Raw genomic sequence first — 13821 nt, forward strand, 5'->3', positions numbered from 1 at the left:
ATTACAGTAAATTAACTTAATCTCTTTTATCCCTGAAATTTTACTCCGTGTGTAACCCTTACTCACTTTCATCTTCCTCGCCATGATTTGTGACTATTTTGCGAGAATTTGACGGTCGCATTTTGTGAAGTAGCTAAGGAAAATGAAGATGAGGGAGGGTTACGCACGGGGTAAAATTTTGGGGATATAAGATATTAGGTTAATTTACTGTAATAGTATAACGTAGAGTGATGACTGATGTGTAATCTTAGCTGGCGTCGTAAAATGATGTGAAAAATCCTAATTGTTATTTTTAAAAGTCAGAAATTAATAATAACACGTGTTGCGTTTTTATTGGGTATAACGTGGTAAAGTGATAAACTTTGTTAATTACTTAACTAAAATTGATTTCATGAAGTAAACTGTTATTTTGGCATATCTTGAGGACTTATAATTTTTTTTTTTATACCACAGAGAGTGATTTGTAATTTAGGCCAACTACATGAACTTATAAATTATTTTTTATACCACATTGAGTGATTTGTAATGTAAGCTAACTATAAGGACCAATTTTACATTTATTCCATATAAATATAATATATATTATATAATATACACAAAGGCGGTTAACAGTTTTTTCAAAACTCAAAACCGCAAACCATAAATGCTTAGACGGTTAACAGTTTTTTCAAAACTCAAAACCGCAAACCATAACCGCTTTTTCAAAACTCAAAACCTTCAAAAGTGATTAGCAGTTATTAGTGCAATAACCGCTTGCCTTTTCACTCCTAAATTATGCAGCATTACTCAATCAAGAATTGTGAACTCGATCACTAGCCAACATGTTTTTCGCCCTTGTATTTTAATTGCCATAATGAGTTCCTTTTTAGTTAATTTCATACTGATAAGATAAAAATCCACCAAAATATGAAGTCCAATTGTTGCGACAGGTTTCCTCAAATGATTGAGTTTATAGAGTCATGCTTCCAAAGGAATTGCTGGATTTCAAAATGGTTAGAGCATTCATGTCCGATTCTTTTTTTTTTTTTTTAAAAAAAAAAAATTACGAAGAATCACTTTTAAAAATCATTTTACATTCCATTCAATTTTTTTTCTCTACTCCATGAAAATAGTCATTTTCATTCTTTTTTTTTTGAAGGAAAAATTATTTTTTTTATTGGAAGAGGAGAATGAGAGTTTTTTATGAGAAGAAAGACGAGACATAATAAGATATAGGATAATTTTAAGGCGGTTCTTCAAAATTTGAAGAAAAAAAAAAAGAAGGTTTTTGAAGAATCAAACGTGAATGCTGTTAATCTTTTTTAATTTTGAAGAATAATCTCCTTTTTCTATTTTAAAGTACCACTTTTAAAAAACACTTGAAATCTTATTATTAATTGTTTTTTTTTTAATATATATTTTATAGTTGATTTTTTAATATTTTATTGTATGTGACACGTCAACAGTGGAAACTTTTTTTTTTTTTTTTTTTTCATTACCGTAAGGAGTAATAATCAGTATTTAACTATTAAGGGTAGTCGTTCAATGGCACAAGAAAATTTTTAAGTGGTTGGGGCATGTATTAGGGTGTAGGCTCGAATCTTCGCAATAGAGAATCTACACATATGCCTAATTAGTATTAGACATCTTGGATTTTCATTGATGCTCTATTAAGACTAGATCAAGTTATGGTTCAGTCGAACTTGAGGGAGCGCTCGTAGTTCGCACCATTTAGGCACCATTTATCCCACTAAACAAACATTAGCACAAAGTATCTTCAAGATCTTCTGCAATAAAATTCCCTATCTAAATTTTCTCCAATTTCAAATATAATGATACAACTTTTGGGCCTGTCATAACCCAAAACTCAATGACGCATATCCTCTAAGAACAAGAAAAAAAAAAATAAAAAAAAAGAAAAAGAAAAATTGGACCCCAGAAGCCCAGCCCAACTAGCCCGTCAAAAAGACCAACGGTTCAGATCAGGCACAAACGACCAAAAAACGTCAGCGAGATCGTAATTTCTGGCTGCTCCCACTGGCCCACCCGAATCCAAATGGGATATAACTTGCGCGAAACGAAACGAGTGAGAAAACTAATGAACACATTGAAAAGAGAGACTTTACACGAACACAAACAAAGAATCACAGCGAGTGAGAGAGAGCTCTAGAAGGAGAGAGAATGGTGCTGTGGGAGATCACGTTGGGGACTGCGTATTTCTTGGGGCTGAAGCGGACATACAGGCTCGCTTTGAGGATTCAGCGCAAGGTCGTTAGCCCCAAGCACCCCAAGATCCGCCAGTTTCTTCACAGGTAATATTTTATTTTGTGTGTTCCTGTTGGGTGCAATGGGTGGGTTTTGATCCTTGTTTGGGGAGTTGGGTGTTTGATACTATGTCTGTGTCTGTTGCTATCGAAGTTTCTGGTTTGCTTTGTAAGAATTTGTACTTGGGTTGTTAAAACATGTAATGGTGAATAAAATTTTGTGTTTGGGATCGTAGGTATCATCAAATTTGTCATGTATCCAGCATAATCTTGTGTGGAAGTGAACGTTTGCTAGTAGTTTCCTCGCTCCCTGTGTTAGGTTTTGTGGTTGTGGCAAGAAGTAAATGTTAAATCTCTGCTTATTCCATAAGCTTAAACTTGACTTAATTAGTTAATAGGAAATGTTAAACTTAATTATTTAATTAATACTTTAACACTTTCTGCTCTAACTCCCACTCATCAACGAGTGAGCTCTAACACATTAAATATTTAACTGAAAAATAGAGGGGAAATTGTAGAGTTCGGGTTTGAACTCAACTCATGACCTTTGCTCTAATGTCATTTGGATAATTAGTGATAAAGGCCACATGTTTCTATCTGTAGAAATCCCCAGGTCTCCATACCTGACTTAGTACAACTACACCTATCACAATAATTCCACCCTTTAAGACTGGAAAAACATATGCAGTGAAGTTAGTTGCTCAGAATTGTGAATAAATCTCCCATTCAACAATGACAACTTATTTCACAGAAGTGTCACCCAATGAAGGATCAATGTTAGACTGGTTGATCCACTTGCACATCCAAAATTGAGAGTTAGAAGTCCTCAATCTAGAGCCAGAACAGATAGCATATGATTGCTTATAGAGAATTGCAGTTAGGTTTATCTATGCCCCAAGACGGGCTGTGATCTTAAGTTATGTCTGTAATTTGCTGATGTCAAATCATTCGATGGAGGATTAATGGCATTTTTATTGGTCTCATACAAAGTCTGTGTTTAATGAATCCAATCAGTATGCCAGCCACTCATACACTTTTTAACATGAGGTCAGGCTCAAATTTGGGAATCTATTTTGGGAAAACCATTTTACACCAACCACTACTGCAAGATGTCAAGGTATAGGACACTTATAATAAAATTCCATCTTTTTAATTCCTATTCTATGCAAATTACCTCAAGTGTTCTCTTCTGGAGCTACAAATTTTGGAAAATCACAATCACTCATCCTTGTAAAAAGCTCTGTCTTTGCATTAGTGACTTGACTTACCAATTCTGTTGCTCGTTGGAAATGAAGGCAGCAAGGATATGGTTTTATTTGATTTTAGGAGTCAAGGATATTTTTGTGATTTTTATATTTTTGAAAGAGTAATGCTAAATACTATATTTTATCCTACAATTGTCCAACAATGTTGACGTGGCACTCCAAATCAATCATTGGATTTTTTATTTTATTTTTAATTTAATAATGATTAATTCAAGGGTAAGTTGGAAGTGCCACATCAGCCTTGTTGGATGAATGTTGGATAGAATTATAGTATCTAGCATTTCTCTTTCTAAACTGGGCTGTAGTTTTTGTACATTGGGTTATATTATGGGTTTCTTATCTTGTTGAGTTTTTTTAAGCTCATAGAGCCCAAGCCCTTATAGGGTTTGGTTTAGTTTTCCTTAGATATATAACATAATGCTTTCAATTCAAAGGAGAACAAATTGACGAGAATTTTGCAGCAATTAGGCTCTTGAGGTTTGTGACTTGATCCTTTTTTAACGTGTGATGTTGAGGAAACCTTAGGGATGATGCTTATGAAAACTAAATCCCCGTTTGTTTCGGCATAAAATATTTTCAACTGAAAATAATTTTTTGGAAAAAGTTGTTATTTTCTATTGTTTGTTTGCAACCTTGAAAATGGTTTGAAAAACATTTTGAATTTGGCTCGTATGGAAAATCACCAATATTTCTTATATTTTCATATAATCTGAAGAGATGCGAGGAAGAGAGAGCCAATGAAGAGGAGCTACGGAAGAAAGAGTGTATAAGAATAAAAGGTCTTTGGGGGTGTGATTGAGATCTAATACAATTGCTTGCCCATATTGCTTGCAATTTGAACATGCAATTCTGTAAGGGCCCTTGTGGGGGAGGGGAGGCACCTACTTGCGCAGGTAGGTCTCCATAAGGGGTCATCTCACAATTGCTTGTACAAGGGTGTGGGAAAGCGGTGGAAAATGGTTTACGCAGGTTAAAAGCGCAAACCATTTTACGCCTTGTGAATGTTATTTTCCTTGACCAACTTAAAACATTTTCAAGTTAACCAATATTTTATGTTGCACCAAACACTTCAAAATAGGGAAAACCTTTTTTCCAAAAAATATTTTATGCCGAAACAAAGAGAGCCTAAGTGCAATGACTAGGTTATCATCTTCTTCTTATCCCCTTTCAAAGCCTAAAATCCCTAAAATAGAAACCCTAAATCACCTACCCATCGATAAACTCCCAATTTTCCTTAAAAGTCCAAATTACTATCCTCGAGTTATTGTCACAGCTCCGGAGTAGCAGGCTGAAACTCGACCTTCTGTGTAATAGTGTTGCACCCTTCTACACTTTTTAATGATATTGAATTATTTATAAAAAAAATCTTGGTAGTAAGTAAAGAATTTACTTTCTGGGGTTGCTTAGAAGACAAGTTCTTGAATTTAAATGTACCTTACTTTCATGCTATGAGTTATATTAGAAAGCTATATCCATTATTATTGCCTTGATTTGGGAGATTTATTTTTTCATTGTCTTTTGGAAAAGTATTCAAGTACTTTTTTTTTTTGAATCACGAGCATAATTGTGGTATGCTGATAAAATTATGATACCATCTATATTAATTCCACCGCACAAAAAAAATTGTCAAGGTGATCATTTTTTGGATATCCAGGGAGTCACTAAACTCAAACTCTCTTCGAAAACCTTAAATGATGATGTCCATTGACCAATTCATACTGGCATAAGTGTTTATGTATCCTCCTATAGATACCTATCAAAAAAATGTATCCTCCTATAGATGCATTTATTACTAGTTTTGAACTACGGCTATTGGTATTATTTTATTTTTGAAAAGTAAGTATTTATTTCACTTGTAATGACAATCAGGACCTTTTGTTTTATACTTACCAAAAAAAGAAGCAGGACTTCTAAATTTGTTTTGCACTCCATCCTCTTGCAGACGAACACATGCTGTATTTGATGTAGCACTTAAGGTTCACCGGAACATTCAAGAGAGGGATATAGAAGTTGGTCGGAATCTTGGTAACTGGATTTTGCGGTGGCTTGACCGAATGAAACCATTAGCTCAGATTGCTGGTTCCTCTACTGGAAAATCCCCCAATAGTACTAGCTCAGGGTTGAGCATGACAAAGCAGATAAGCAACTCCTCCAATCTGAAACCTCCTTGGGAAATCCAAATATCCAGAAATGAGGATTCTGCTAGGCATATGTTTACCTCGTCCAGAAATATTTGGCCTAAGCCTTTTCCAACCATTTCGATGATGATGCAGCCACCAAAGCCTGCTGGGACTATGACCCAGTACAGGCACTTCTCTGGCCCTGAAATGTTGAAATCAAATTCTAAAAGAGGTTGGTTGGAGGGAGGTCTCCGGAAGCACATAATGCAGAGGATGCTACAAAACTAACAGTGAAAGCCCTTTTGGTGTTTCTCAGTAGAAAGAAGGAAGACTTTTGAAATTCAACAATGGAAGAGATGGTTCGAAGTTGGTGATTGAAAGGACACAATGTAATGAGAAACGGACGGCAACAACATTTTTATGGTAAATTGCCTCATGAATATTTTGATTTTCTTCTTTCCTTTTAATTTTCCTGGATTTTGTATATTCTTTTGAGCCTTTTTATCTAAGAACTTGCAGTTGCTCGTGATTAAAGATGAGTTGTTATTCATAATAAGAGAAGGATTGTTATCATTGTTGGCAGCTAGCTGCACTAAAACAGCCCGACCGTGGAACAACCAGAACCAGTTGTAGTGCAGTCCGAATGTACAACCCTGCTATTACTCCTCAGGATGTAGATTAAATTTTTCATAACAGATCATTTTAATTTTACTTGCTAGCATGAATTATTTATTTTATAATTTAAGGGAAAAGTGCTCTAGAGGTATGAACTTTGATCAAATCACTCCATAAGGTTAAAAAGTCATCAATTGATTTCTTCATGTTTGAATTGATATCAAATTGATACTTCAATCCACCTTCTGTTAATTTTTAACTCTGCTGCAACGTCATCTTTAATCAGAAGATGACACTTTTAATATTTTATAAAAAAATATTAAAAAAAATTGGTTGGACCCTTCAGCCAAGGCCTTTCGGGACATTTTCATCCCATCATAACAACAGCCCACACATTCTCATCCAAGGACTTGAGAAGCCCCCATACGCATCTTCCAATATGCATAACTATTCCCATCAAAATAGGGAAGATTGAGATTGTGTCGTAACATATGCATAACTATTCCCATCAAAATAGGGAAGACTGAGATTGTGTCATAACAACATGGGTCAAAACACACTTGAAAGGTTACTCCAAAAGGAGTGAACCTCGCTCTGATAATAGTTGAAAGGATTAGATTCCAACCCCAATGCACCACACAAGCAATAATGCAAGAATAAGATCAAATACATTGCTGCAGTAAATTAAACAAAGGCATAGTACAAGGATAATGACCCAAACAATCAACACCAAATTTTTGACGACGAAATGAAAACCCTCTCAAAAGCAATCAAACCTAAAAAATTAGTCACTATAGGAAATTCAAAATGCATGCATGTAAAATTTACAAACCCTTGGAATCTCTTAAGACTTCTGTATGTAGACAAACTCCTCGCTTACCTCCTTGCCCCCTCAGCAGCTCTAGCTCTTCATTGGCCAATCTTCTATACATGACTTCCTTATCGACCCCCCAGAACACTTAAACAGTTGAAAGATATAATGAAGGTTTGTGGTTTGAAACAAAGCTTCAAGAGAGATAAAGCAACAAAAGCTCTCTTGGCACACAACAAAGGTGAAGCTAAATAGCATTACAAAATGTTCTAGCGGCTTAGACTTAGTCTACAATAGACTATCATCATCCTTATGAAGAGAAATGAAAGAAAACCCTAATGCTTTTCATGTGAAAAATGCTTCAGCATTGTGTAAGAAATCTCACGGTGTCAGGACATGTAAATGTACTGTCAAGATGACTCTAGGGTTTCTACATAAAAAGCCATGAAAATAGAGCATCGTCAAGAGAACTTGTTGACAGTGCTCTCTATTGGGCACTAGAATTTATCTTCCACGAGTAGCGTTAGGATGTTCTCTTGACGGTCCTTCTGATGGTACTATCGAGTTGGCTTTGAAAGTTTCTCTTTACAACCAGTGTTAGGATGTTTTATGAAGGTCATCTTGGGTAGGCTCTAGAAGTTCTATTATCACACACCATGTCACGATGATATATATCTGATGATTGTCTTTACGGTAGTTCAAAAACTTAAATTTTAAGCCTAACTTTTTACATCAAAATACTTGGGTGATAAAAAGTTTACAATCCATATTTTGATTGCCAAAATGAGCCAATATCTAAAACATAACACACATTAACATGGTGGATCCTATCCATTGTTTCCACTTCATTTATGAATTCTTACTATTTCCCTTGGAGCTTCCCTTATAGAGTTTAGGATCTTCATTGTACAAGAATTTTTTTGAAATGATTTTCTTGTAAATAGTGTTCCATAAACTCCTTGGCCTAAGTCCTCAATAAATTAATTTATAATCCTTTTTAATATTGACATACACAAATATCTTTTGGACTTAAAATTTTTGTGATACTCTAAAACTTTTCAATATTTTCTTGGTTTTTTTTTTTCTTCTATTTTAAAATAGCTATAGATACATTAATAAAGACAAAGTCTGCTAGTACTAACAGAATTGAACTTAAGATTATACTTGCATGTTAAAACGTTCATGAGTTAAGAACTTCTATTTCCCAATAATGGATATTCATATTCAAGTGATAGTTCTATTTCCCAATAATGGATATTCATATTCAAGTGACCAACAGACAATATTTATTTCAGTACCCCTCTCGAGAAAGAAAACCTCTATTCTTTCTTCGAGAGTTTTCCAGAGGCTCTTTGTCTCTCTTGGTGGATTGGTTTTGATCACTGTTATGATAATACATAATATACATTATGTGGATGTGTCATGTTGACAATTATCTATTTTCTTTAAGAGTTTGAGTCTTTATCATTAAGTTACAGTGTTTTTATGGCTACATATCTCTATTATAGTTTATCTCATAATAGGGATAGGAGTTTATCTTTAAGTTAGAGTCGGTGTTTATCTCCAAGTCTTTTATTTTGATTCGATGTAGTTCTGTAGTCCGCTATATAAAGGGTGATCAATTAATAAAGAGTAAGCAGAATTAATCCTAAACCTTGTGTTTGAAAAAATGGATTTAGGTTTTCTTAAAATTTTAACCGACCGATAAGCTAATCGATATAAAATTTTTAGAGTTAAATTCATTTTACCCCTGAAGTTTCAGGGTATTTCAATTCGAACCCTAATGTTTAAAAATTGGCAATCTACTTGGGGTGCAAAGGCGGGCGGTTTTTAACCGCCCGCTAACCGCTAACCGCTATAACCGCCAACTGCCTAACCGCCTAACCGTCTAACCGCATTAACCGCTAACCGCCTAACCGCTATAACCGCCTAGCGGTTATTGGGTCTACTAACCGTAACCGCTAACCGCTAACCGCCTTTTTATATAATATATTTTTATAATTATAATTATAAAAATATTTATACAAATAACATAATCACTTGATCATTAAATCACAATTTAAAAAAATAATAATAATAATTAAATCACAATTTGAGTATTAATATATTATCACTATAATTTATATGATTATATCATATGAGATTGATCATTAAATCATTTGATTATATAATAACAAATTATACATATATAATATGACATAACTCATAAGTATACTAATTCATACTAATACAACAATTAAATATCTAGAGACTTATTTCCAATGTATGTTATAAACTTATAAGTCTATATATGTTATAAGTCTATATAAGTTTACATATGTATATGAATAATATAAATGTATAATATCAATACTTAATCATATGATTCAATAACAATTCAAATATTTTATTCAAGACTTCAAGTGAATCATATTATTAATGTACAATGATGATATGATTCGTATAATATCAAATTAAGTAATTGACATTGGATTAAACAATGACCAATGTGTTACTTATAAACACAATTTAAGTATTAATGTATTATCATTATAATTTTAGTAATTTATATATTATCACTATAATTGATATGATTATATCACATGATGACTTGATCATTAAATCATATGATTATATAATAATAAATAATACATATATAATATGACCTAACTCATAAGTCATAAGTCTACAAGTTAATCATATGATTCATGTACAATGATAATCACAATTGATTCAATTGAATTAAACAATATATTACTTATAACTACAAGTCTACAATTTAATTAAAACATTATTAGATACTTTAGGAATTTAGGATTTAGGAATTTGAACATTACCATTTACCATTAGATATTAAGTTCAATTCAAAGAAAAAAGATTATAAGTAAATATGATAAGAATTTAAATAATTAACCGGTTATGATTTAATATTTAAGGAAATTTTTTTAAAGTATAAGTAAATGTAAATTTTGGGTCAAATATTTTTTATTTTTCAATATGGGCTCTTTTTATAGCAATTGGGCCCAAGAAGATATTAAAAATACAAGAAAAAAAAAAATGAGGGTAAAAAAAAGCCCAAAAAAAAAAGTCCAAAAAGCCCTAAAGGAAGCTCAAAAAGCAAAAAAAAAAGCTCAATTTTAAAAAAGCGGTTAGTGGGCGGTTATCTATTTCGTTAACCGCTAACCGGCGGTTAACCGCTAACCGTTAACCGCTAGGCGGTTAGTAAAATCTACTAACCGCTAAGGCGGTTACGGTTAGCGGTTATTGCCACTAACCGCTAACCGTAACCGCCTTTGCACCCCTACTGAATCTACTCCCTAATGTTTCAAAAATTTTCAATTCAAACTCTCCGTTACTAATTTTCGTCTAATTGGACGGAATTTTTTTTAAAAAAGCCTTAAGGGCATTTACGTAATGTCATAGATTTCTATCAAATTAGACGGAAATTAGTAACGGAATTTCTGAATTAAATTTTTTTGAAACATTAGGGGGCACATTGTCAATTTTTAATCATTGGGGTTCGAATTGAAAACCCCTGAAATTTTAGGGGGTAAAGTAAATTTTAACCCAAATTTTTAAGTACCGATTACCGACCGATAACTATCGGTTGCAGTTAATATCGGTTCGGTCAAATTTGGTAGGCGGTCAGTAATTGGTAATCGGTTAATTTGCTCACTCCTATGGGTTATATAAAAATTAAAACCAATTAAGAAATATTTTTAAGCATGTTAACCAATATATAAATAAATGAAACTATATGTAGTGTTTTTAACAGTGTTGAACTTCTTTAGATAAGATAAGATAACTTTGTTTAGACATTTGTTTTGAAATTTATCATTCTTCAATATGGGGATTTGACTGGTTGAGGCTGTGTGGATTCATTTTCTTGAACTAGGCCCATTCAGAAATTCTAATTTCTTGGCGTATAAAATAGGTACAAAAAGAGTCCTCTTCTCGACACCTGATATCCCGACCCAAACAAGACGCCAGAAATTAAAGGCTAAAAAAGTTTTCTCAATATAACTGGACCACCAATATTAATAATGGTGGTTGAGATAATGAAACGTTGGTCTAATATTATTAATGGTGGTTGAGATAATGAAACGCTGGTCCCAATATTAATAATGGTGGTTGAGATAATGAAACGTTGGTCCAATATTAATAATGGTAGTTGAGATAAAAGAAACCCTAACGCTTTTCATGTGAAAAATGCTTCAGCATTGTGTAAGAAATCTCACCGTGTCAGGACATGTAAATGTACTGTTAGGACGACTCTAGGGTTTCTTCATAAAAAGCAATGAAAATAGAGCATCGTCAAGAGAACTTGTTGACGGTGCTCTCAAGTGGGCACTAGAATTTATCTTCCACGGGTAGAGTTAGGATGTTCTCTTCACAGTCCTTCTGACGGTACTATCAAGTTGGCTTTGAAAGTTTCTCTTTACAACCAGCGTTAGGATGTTTTATGAAGGTCATCTTGGGTAGGCTCTAGAAGTTCTATTATCACACACCATGTCACGATGATATATATCTGACGATTGTCTTTACGGTAGTTCAAAAACTTAAATTTTAAGCCTAACTTTTTACATCAAAATACTTGGGTGATAAAAAGTTTACAATCCATATTTTGATTACCAAAATGAGCCAATATCTAAAACATAACACACATTAACATGGTGGATCCTATCTATTGTTTCCACTTCATTTATGAATTCTTACTATTTCCCTTGGAGCTTCCCTTATAGAGTTTAGGTTCTTCATTGTAACATGAATTTTATTGAAATGATTTTCTTTTAAATAGTGTTCCATAAACTCCTTGGCCTAAGTCCTCAATAAATTAATTTATAATCCTTTTTAATATTGACATACACATATCTTTTGGACTTAAAATTTTTGTGATACTCTAAAAACTTTTCAATCTTTTCTTGGTTTTTTTTTTCTTCTATTTTAAAATAGCTATAGATACATTAATAAAGACAAAGTCTGCTAGTACTAACAGAATTGATCTTAAGATTATACTTGCATGTTAAAACGTTCATGAGTTAAGAACTTCTATTTCCCAATAATGGATATTCAAGTGACCAACAGACAATATTTTTTTCAGTACCCCTCTCGAGAAAGAAAACCTCTATTCTTTCTTCGAGAGTTTTCCAGAGGCTCTTTGTCTCTCTTGGTGGACTGGTTTTGATCACTGTTATGATAATACATAATATACATTATGTGGATATGTCATGTTGACAATTATCTATTTTCTTTAAACGTTTGAGTCTTTAGCATTAAGTTACAGTGTTTTTATGGCAACATATCTCTATTATAGTTTATCTCATAATAGGGATAGGAGTTTATCTTTAAGTTAGAGTCGGTGTTTATCTCCAAGTCTTTTATTTTGATTCGATGTAGTTCTGTAGTCCCCTATATAAAGGGTGATCAATTAATAAAGAGTAAGCAGAATTAATCCTAAACCTTGTATTTGAAAAAATGGATTTAGGTTTTCTTAAAATTTTAACCGACCGATAAGCTAATCGATATAAAATTTTTAGAGTTAAATTCATTTTACCCCTGAAGTTTTAGGGTATTTCAATTCGAACCCTAATGTTTAAAAATTGACAATCTACTCCCTAATGTTTCAAAAATTTTCAATTCAAACCCTCCGTTACTAATTTTCGTCTAATTGGACGGAATTTTTTTTAAAAAAGCCTTAAGGGTATTTACGTAATGTCATAGATTTCTATCAAATTAGACGGAAATTAGTAACGGAATTTCTGAATTGAATTTTTTTGAAACATTAGGGGGCACATTGCCAATTTTTAATCATTGGGGTTCGAATTGAAAACCCCTGAAATTTTAGGGGGTAAAGTAAATTTTAACCCAAATTTTTAAGTACCGATTATCGACCGATAACTATCGGTTGCGGTTAATATCGGTTCGGTCAAATTCGGTAGGCGGTCAGTAATTGGTAATCGGTTAATTTGCTCACTCCTATGGGTTATATAAAAATTAAAACCAATTAATAAATATTTTTAAGCATGTTAACCAATATATAAATAAATGAAACTATATGTAGTGTTTTTAACAGTGTTGAACTTCTTTAGATAAGATAACATAACTTTGTTTAGACATTTGTTTTGAAATTTATCATTCTTCAATATGGGGATTTGACTGGATGAGGCTGTGTGGATTCATTTTCTTGAACTAGGCCCATTCAGAAATTCTAATTTCTTGGCGTATAAAATAGGGACAAGAAAAGTCCTCTTCTCGACACCTGATATCCCGACCCAAACAAGACGCCAGAAATTAAAGGCTAAAAAAGTTTTCTCAATATAAATGGACCACCAATATTAATAATGGTGGTTGAGATAATGAAACGTTGGTCTAATATTATTAATGGTGGTTGAGATAATGAAACGCTGGTCCCAATATTAATAATGAATAATGGTGGTTGAGATAATGAAACGTTGGTCCAATATTAATAATGGTGGTTGAGATAAAAGAAACCCTAACGCTTTTCATGTGAAAAATGCTTCAGCATTGTGTAAGAAATCTCACCGTGTCAGGACATGTAAATGTACTGTTAGGAAGACTCTAGGGTTGCTTCATAAAAAGCAATGAAAATAGAGCGTCGTCAAGAGAACTTGTTGACGGTGCTCTCAAGTGGGCACTAGAATTTATCTTCCACGGGTAGAGTTAGGATGTTCTCTTCACAGTCCTTCTGACGGTACTATCAAGTTGGCTTTGAAAGTTTCTCTTTACAACCAGCGTTAGGATGTTTTATGAAGGTCATCTTGGGTAGG

The 13821-nt window shown here is 33.2% G+C and overlaps 1 protein-coding gene across 4 annotated transcripts; it reads left to right on the forward strand.

Annotated features, from left to right (window-relative positions):
* Nucleotides 1–2091: 2091 nt before the first annotated feature.
* LOC132175909 (uncharacterized) lies at nucleotides 2092–6414 on the forward strand. Of its 4 annotated transcripts, none has more exons than XR_009439470.1 (3): nucleotides 2092–2291; nucleotides 5451–6051; nucleotides 6212–6414. XR_009439470.1 is itself a non-coding variant. In XM_059587999.1 (2 exons), the coding sequence occupies exons 1-2, from the start codon at nucleotides 2161–2163 to the stop codon at nucleotides 5914–5916; spliced, it is 597 nt and encodes a 198-aa protein (XP_059443982.1). In that variant the 5' UTR covers nucleotides 2092–2160; the 3' UTR covers nucleotides 5917–6201. The 4 variants fall into 4 exon arrangements, 1 of the variants encoding a protein (XP_059443982.1); XR_009439468.1 differs by lacking the exon at nucleotides 6212–6414 and adding an exon at nucleotides 6139–6201; XR_009439469.1 differs by lacking the exon at nucleotides 6212–6414 and adding an exon at nucleotides 6148–6201.
* Nucleotides 6415–13821: the final 7407 nt, after the last annotated feature.

The sequence above is a fragment of the Corylus avellana genome, chromosome ca3 (genome assembly GCF_901000735.1).
Source record: "Corylus avellana chromosome ca3, CavTom2PMs-1.0".
Lineage (NCBI taxonomy): Eukaryota > Viridiplantae > Streptophyta > Magnoliopsida > Fagales > Betulaceae > Corylus > Corylus avellana.